General features: G+C 37.9%; 1 protein-coding gene across 1 annotated transcript; it reads left to right on the top strand.

The window, feature by feature from the left end:
• The first annotated feature begins 112 nt into the window (after positions 1 to 112).
• Positions 113 to 6,659, top strand: chlsn (cholesin). The gene is made up of 6 exons (XM_016458799.1): positions 113 to 242; positions 657 to 791; positions 1,738 to 1,860; positions 5,729 to 5,964; positions 6,072 to 6,153; positions 6,364 to 6,659. The coding sequence occupies exons 2-6, from the start codon at positions 726 to 728 to the stop codon at positions 6,544 to 6,546; spliced, it is 690 nt and encodes a 229-aa protein (XP_016314285.1). The 5' UTR covers positions 113 to 242; positions 657 to 725; the 3' UTR covers positions 6,547 to 6,659.
• Positions 6,660 to 7,547: the final 888 nt, after the last annotated feature.

Raw genomic sequence — 7,547 nt, 5'->3', positions numbered from 1 at the left:
ATGTTGTTAAAATGTCATCGTATGAAGCGAGAATCTTATTCTAAGATTACGCGATAATACATTTAAGAACTACATGTCCCAAAAGTCTAATTACCAACCAATCAGGGATGCAGATTTTACACAGCCATAGCAACGTCATCAAACCTGGTCGCTATTCTATGGCGCTGTTTGTCCGCACGTGGTTATAAGGAAATATTGGAAGATCTTTGTTTCCCTTGCAAGTCATCTTTATAGTTTTTTAGGTAAGTCATCTTTATAACTTACATCTATAAACGCAAATGCGCAATTATGATGACTCTCCTTAACTAGTAATATTAATTAATGTGTGTGTGTGCTGGGTAGTGCATGACTACATCTCTGCTGCTATATTATACGTTTAAATAAATTACATTTGTTTTTGAAAGAAGTCTCTTATGTTCACGTGATCCTTCAGAAATCAATCTAATATGCTGATTTGCTTTTCATTGTTATTAATGTTCAGTGGAAATTAACAGAAAGCTCAAAAGAGCATTTATTTTGTAGAACCGAACAGAAAACGTTTGTGACATTATTATTATAAACGTCTTTACTGTCACTTTTGATTAATTCAATGCGGCCTCGCTGAATAAAAACACGAATTGCTTTCAATAACTAACACTTGTGCTGTTTTCTTCTAGAATTGCTGAGAAAGTGAAGAAACTTGGTCTTGTAGACGGAAAAAGGAGCTCAAACGCAGTCTGGATGAAATGACGCATGTACAAGATGAGAGAAAAAAGCCAAAGAAAGGCAAAAAGAGAAAGGCTAATGATGAGGTGTGTGATGCCCGGCAGACATACATTTATTATAATAATAACACATGCATAATGTTTCAATAACATGTAACTTTTGAATAGCTTGTCTTCCTGGTGAAAAAAAAAGTCAGTATGTCACTAGCAATATACTGTTATGTCACATATATCATTATTGTTCTATAAAATCAAGAGTGACTCATAATCTGCTCAGGCAACAGTGTTTATGTCCACTTGTAGATCTGTTCAGCTGTGACCTCATTTGTAGAATGCAAAAAGTGTGTTTTAATTCTTATTTTGGCTTTACAGGACTCTAAAGCAGTTGCTCCCAAATCAGAAACATTTCTTATTATTTTCAATGTTGAAAACAGTTCATATTTTTGTGGAAACCATGATTTTTCAGTTTTTTTTTTTTTTTAAAGTTCAAAAGAACAGCATTTATTTGAAATGGAAATCTTTTGCAACATTCTGAATGTCTGTACTGTCAGTTTTGATCAATCTAATGCATCCTTGCTGAATAAAAGGATTCATAGTATTAAAATATTCTTTCTTTCAGTGGATAAAATCAAGAATTTTAAATTATAAAATTTACATGTTACATGTCCCACCAGAGACAGTAATATACTGGACCATTGTCCTAGTACATCCCTACAACTTATTTTATTTTATTCTATTCCTATTCCATCTATAGCACACCTGTACATACAATTTATTCTTTTTTTGTGGTTTATATTTATGCATGTGTATTTTATTCACATCTCATTTTTATTATCTGTGTGTTGTTGTTGTCTCCGTGTACTGGAAGCTTGTGACACTATAACAAATTCCTTGTATGTGCAAACATGCTTGGCAATAAAGCTCTTTCTGATTCTGATTATTCTAACAATTTTAAAGCTGCTGTGTTTTGATGTTGTCGTCAAGTTGAGTGCAAAGAGAGTGGTTTTTTTAAATTCCTATTTTGAATTTGCAGGACTCCAAAGCAGCTGTTCCTGAATCGGATCTGGTGACGCCACAGAACGATGAAACAAACACACTTGCTGCTACAGGGAGAGCAAAAAAGAAAGCGATGATGAAAAAGAAAAGTAAAGCTGAGGTGAGTCAAAATAATCAGCTTTCTTCCCTTACAGTAAAATGGTAATATTGTGAAATATTATCACAATTTAAAACAACTGATTTCTATTTGAATATATATTAAAATGTAATTTATTCCTGTGATGCAAAGCTGAATTTTCAGCATCATTACTCCAGTCTTCAGTGTCACATGATCCTTCAGAAATTATTCTAATATGCTGATTTGCTGCTCAAGAAACATTTCTGATTATTATCAATGTTGAAAACAGTATCTTTGCAGAATCCATGATTTTTGATTTTTGTCAGGATTCCTTGATAAATAGAAAGTTCCTTTTAAATTATCTTTACTGTCACTTTTGATCAATTTAATGCATTCTTACAGAATAAAAGTGTTAATTTCTTCAAAAAACAAAAGAACTTGTCCTGTGCCATTACAACATGACCATGTTTATCCCACTCTGTCACACACACACTCTTAACCCTCCTCGCCGCTTCTAAGGTCACGTTCTTCCTCTTCCTTATTACACGAATGGTGCGCATTTGTGCATGTTACGCACGGACAGGGAGGTGTTGCTCTTGCGTTCTGCGTATGCAGGCACGGCACGTGGTGCGCGACAAACACCTGCAGTTTCCGTCTAAAGGTGTTTCCCAGCAGGCTATAGACGAGTGGGTTCAGGCAGCTGTTGGCGCAGGCCGCTAAGGTCACAACGTGTCCCGTGAGCGGGTAGCGCTGCCACAGAGTATGGTTTCCACGTCGCCGTGAGGCATCCGTGTCACCGTTCAAAAGATGCACGCTGATGAAGATGTTCTCTGGCAGCCAGCATACAAAAAACACGCTCACGGCTGCGATGATCATGTGCAGGGCTTTTGTTCGCTGCGGCCGTTCAGAGCGCAAAAGCAAACGCGCGATTAAAGTGTAGCAGACGCCCATCACACAAAACGGCAAAGCGAATCCCAACGTCACTTCCAGCCATTGCACCTCAGCCACGCCCGCAAAACAGAAGCCACGCCCCCATCCGTGATGCACATGCGCAGTAGCGAATGGAATCAGAGTGCACAAGGTGGCCGCCGCCCATATGGTAGCGCAGGCCCTGCGTGCAACACATGAACGATGTGAAATGGAGGCGTTTTCAGGTAGCGCTCGCGTTCTTAGGCCGGTCAGTGCAAGGCAGCGGTCCAAACTCATCCATGTGAGGGAAAACACGCTGCTGTACATGTTGATCTGTAGGAAAATCGCCATGCATGAGCACAAGACCGCATCGTCGTAATAGTGCGTGCTCAGGTTGAACACTTCAATTAGTGAGTCCAGAACCAACACTAGGTCGGCCAGGGCCAAATTAGTAAAGTACAGGTCCAGCGTGCTCATCCGCTGCCAAGGGTCAAAGTTCACCAACAGGATCAGGATGTTACCCATGAGGCCGAGCGGGAAGAGCAGGATGGTGTAGATGCAGGAGAGGAGGAGGCTTATGACGTAGGCGTCCGAGGAGGTGGAGTTCGTTTCGTTGGCGTTATTAACGGACCAGTGCAGGCTGGAGGAATTCGGTCGGAAAGTCAGCGGATCTTCCATCGTCTTCCCCTCTATTACTTCCGTTGTCACATTGCTTGGAAATATGCCGTTTTCTGCATTTTGTTGTCTTTTCGAAAGTACTAAAAAAACAGAAAGATGCATGTTTCAGTGAGAATCTCAAAGCTTGCTCTAAAGTCATTGTAATTTTACTGGTGAAACACTGTAAAAATGCTACAGTAAAAACCTGTTAATTGGTTAACTGGTAGTTAAGTTCCCTTGGGGTGTCCAATTCAATTCCTGGAGGGCCACTGCTCTGAAGAGTTTAGCTCCCTCCAACCCTAGTTAAACACACCTGAACCAGCTTATCAAGGTCTTCAGGATTACTAGAAACTTCCAGGCAGGTGTTTTGGAGCTGGTTGGAGCGAAACTCTGCAGGACGCCAGCCCTACAAGACCTATCTAGGACATTTCATGTAATTTTACAATAAAATACTGTCATCTTATCAAGTCATCCTAAAGGAGACATATTATGCCCCTTTTTACAATATGTAATATAAGTCTCTGGTATCCCCAGAACGTGTCTGTGAAGTTTCAGCTCAAAATACTCCACAGATCATTTATTATATCATTTTGAAAATGCCTATTTTGAGTGGAAGCAGAAACAGGCTGTTTTTCTGGCCTGTCTCTTTAAATGCAAATGAGCTGCTGCTCCCCGCCCCCTTTTCCAGAATAGAGCTGCGCCATTACAGCTCAGACCTGCTAAAAACATCGGTTATGGTTCTGATTATGTTTATCGCGCTGAAATCATGAGTTTTAAACCATATTAGTTTAAACTTCTGATATACGGTTTTCGGAGCACACACAACCGAAGCACACGGACAGAAAGCGGCTGTCACAGCATGCGAGTACTAAACTAAGTTCTCATTCTCACACAAGTTTACATTAAAAACACAGGAGTTACAAAAACAGTTGGTTATGTCTGTGAAGGTAAACAGCTGGGAAATAAATTGCATGTTTATTTTAGATCTGTGTGGCAGCAGCAATATACAGTAAATAAATCAATAAATCCACTGCTCTCTTGTCTCCTCTGAGGCTGGGACTGTAAATAGTGTTCTGTGCTCGTCTGTGCAGCCAAAGACAGAACAGTTAGCATGTTCTGCTCAAACTTTCGCCATGGCATTAGAGCTGGCACACCGTTGTCGCTTGCGAAATCAAAATGACGGCGCCATGGGTGGAAACTTACAGATTAAGGGGCGGTAATATTATAATGAGATCCCTTTGCCACGTCACCAAGGGAGCGAAATCAGACGCGCTCGTTTTCTCAGACGCTTGCAGAAAAAGGCTTACCAAAACAAAATTACTGGGTTAATCTTTTTCACGTTTCCTTGGTTGGTAGATGCACCGGGGACCTGATTATAGCACTTAAAACCTGGAAAAGTCAGATTTTCATGATATGTCACCTTTAAAATTTACAGTGAAAAAATGTAAATTGACATTCCCATAATTTCCTGTGTGGTTCTTCACATTTGATGGATTTTCATAAAAAAAAATGTTTCTTCTTAGTTTGTACAAAACGTTTTTACAGATTTTAGTACTTCAGTAGGTTGGTATATTACCATTATATCAGTTACTGATATATTCTTTTTTTTTTTTTTTGACTGTTAACCTAAATTTCAAAAAATTTTTATTGTAAAATTATATTTGCCGTTATTTTTTTACCATTAAATCTTGCAGATTTTATTTTACAATGGGATTTTCTGATAGTTTGCAATGAAGCATTCAAAATAAAGATCTTACCTTGCTTATTGTATTGTCCAAGTTTATCTGTGTGTATTACGTTGTCCTCCTCGTTTGCACTTTTAGGTCCTTAAAGGTCATTAAGAAATAAATGTAGAAGTCTTTGATTTGTAGATATTATTTTCTTTCTCCTTTCGGCCATACTAATGAAGCAGACGTCTCTTCTGCTGAAGTCTCGCTGTCTCATGTACAAATACGTAAATACAGGAGGGCCAGGTTGTGCCAAACAGATACATACAATGGCCACCTCTGTTTACTCCAAACAATATGATGGAGAAATGCTCCATTACCTCCTCTGCTGGCTGGAAAATCAGACAGACGGAAGATATAGAGTTTCATAGTGAAGGAGAATGCGTGTATTTGTGTGTGTGATGTTCAGAGGGAAAGATTTCTTTATTTATTTTCAAGAAATTAGTACTTTTATTTTAGAAGGGCACATTAAATTGATCAAAAGTGACAGCAAAGACATTTAAAATGTTGCAAAAGATTTGTATTTCTAATAAAAAGTTCATTAAAACTTTTTATTCATTGAATCCTGGGGGAGGGGGGAATGCAAATATTAAGTAACGTATGATTTTCTGTCTTAGAGTACTGGAGATATGGACACCTCACAGCAGCAGGAATCATCTGGAGCAGAGGATGAAAACGGCTCAGATGGTGAGGAAGATCTGAGTCCTGAGGAGAAACGAGTGCTGGAGAGAAAGATGAAGAAGATTCTGAAAAAGGAGGAGAAGAAGAAATTGAAGGAAGAAGGCAAAAGCATAAAAAAAGACAAAGTCCAGTCAAATCTTGCAGAGAAGAAGGCGCTGGAATACCTCACATGGCAAGACAAACATAGTTATTTTTATGCATGTATGTCTTTCCCAATTCTACCAGAGGTTGTCAAACAGTGTTTTAATGGGTTTACTTCATGTTTGTGTGCTTGTTTAGCTGGTCTGAGAGACGGGAAGAGTGGAAGTTTCACAAAAGCAGGCAAATATGGTTACTGCAGCACATGTATGACACCACAAAGGTACAAGAAACTTCACAATCATCATTGATCTCTACAGCTTTCCACACTTATCACAGTAATAATACACAGTAGTAATGATTTTGTGTTTTAAATCATGCATATGGTTTCTTTTTTTTTCTTTTCTTTTTTTTTTAACCAAAAAAGTACTTTTTTCATTATCAATTTCAACTGTTTTCACTGCATATGCATGCATTTCTCTCTCTATTTCAGGTGACTGATGATCATTTCAAAGGGTTGCTAACGTACCTTGAAGGTCTGCGCGGAGCGTCGCGAGGCATCACATTGCAGAAAGCTGAAGCCATTGTGCGCTGGGAAGGACAAAGAGAAGAGGAAGACACAGCGGATGCTGAAAAGAAAAAACAGAGAGCCAAACAGGTCGTCCAGCTGCTGTGATCGATCAGAATATTGAACAAATCATCAAAATGAACTGTTTTTGGTGCTTGTATGAATTTGTCATTGTACGTTTTCATTCATTAAATGATTGCTGTGGTTTTTATCTACCAATAGCCTATGCTGTGTTTTTTTTAATCACGTTTAAAATAAGAAAATAGGTTTGGCTATCTTTTAGTATTTCACTGACAGTGTTGGGGAAAGGTACTTTTAAAAGTAATGCATTAGAATATTGCGTTACTGCCTAAAAAAAGTAACATTTACCTTTTATGGAAAGTAATGCGTTACATTACTTTTGCATTACTTTTTAAATAAGAAAGTTAAAAAAAGTTTAAAGAAAGTTCAACACTCATCAGCAATAAAAAAAAAAATGAAACACAAATGTTATGTCTAAATTCATTTTTGCTTATTAGTATGGTTGAATTGGATCATCGAAGGTCAGCAGCAAAGACATTGGTTAATAAAATGGGATTAAATACATAAAAGACTTTTGTTATTTAATTTATTATTGCAGGTTTGCATCATTCTGTGTTTGCATTTCACTGTTTTAACTTGTTTTTAGAAATACTGAATCTGTTTTTGTGCAAGTGAGATGAGTAAATGCATGTTCACGTTTAGTGTAGAACTACAGTAAGCATCATGTTTACACAGCACACACAACGCCTCTGTACTTCTCTTAACGTGGGGACAGGAGAGCTGTCAGTCATTAAATGGGAGAACAAAGTAATTTTTCGAAAACTTAAAAGTAATGCCATATTTTAATAGTTACTTGAAAAAATCTAATTTGCTTATGTCACTCGCGTTACTTGTAATGCGGTGCCCAACAGTGTTCACTAATAATAATAAAAAACATTATTAAAGGACCATGCAACCACATTGGTGTTCTCTGAAATGCCTTTGAGTGATGTAAATAACATATATGAGTGCTAATCATTCTAATGCTGTCAGTACTTTTTTGAAGTCTCAGGAAACATGAAAAAAAATTCTCAGAGCATTTTTTACAT

Source organism: Sinocyclocheilus anshuiensis, unplaced genomic scaffold (assembly GCF_001515605.1).
Source record: "Sinocyclocheilus anshuiensis isolate Anshui unplaced genomic scaffold, SAMN03320099.WGS_v1.1 scaffold415, whole genome shotgun sequence".
In the NCBI taxonomy this organism is placed as follows: Eukaryota; Metazoa; Chordata; class Actinopteri; order Cypriniformes; family Cyprinidae; genus Sinocyclocheilus; species Sinocyclocheilus anshuiensis.
This window is presented reverse-complemented; position numbering and strand designations above follow the sequence as displayed.

Coding starts and splice junctions, on each gene's coding strand:
- chlsn (XM_016458799.1), top strand. CDS start 726: ATGACGCATGTACAAGATGAGAGAAAAAAGCCAAAGAAAGGCAAAAAG. Junction 792..1,737: donor AGAGAAAGGCTAATGATGAG/GTGTGTGATGCC, acceptor TTGAATTTGCAG/GACTCCAAAGCAGCTGTTCC. Junction 5,965..6,071: donor GCGCTGGAATACCTCACATG/GCAAGACAAACA, acceptor GTGCTTGTTTAG/CTGGTCTGAGAGACGGGAAG.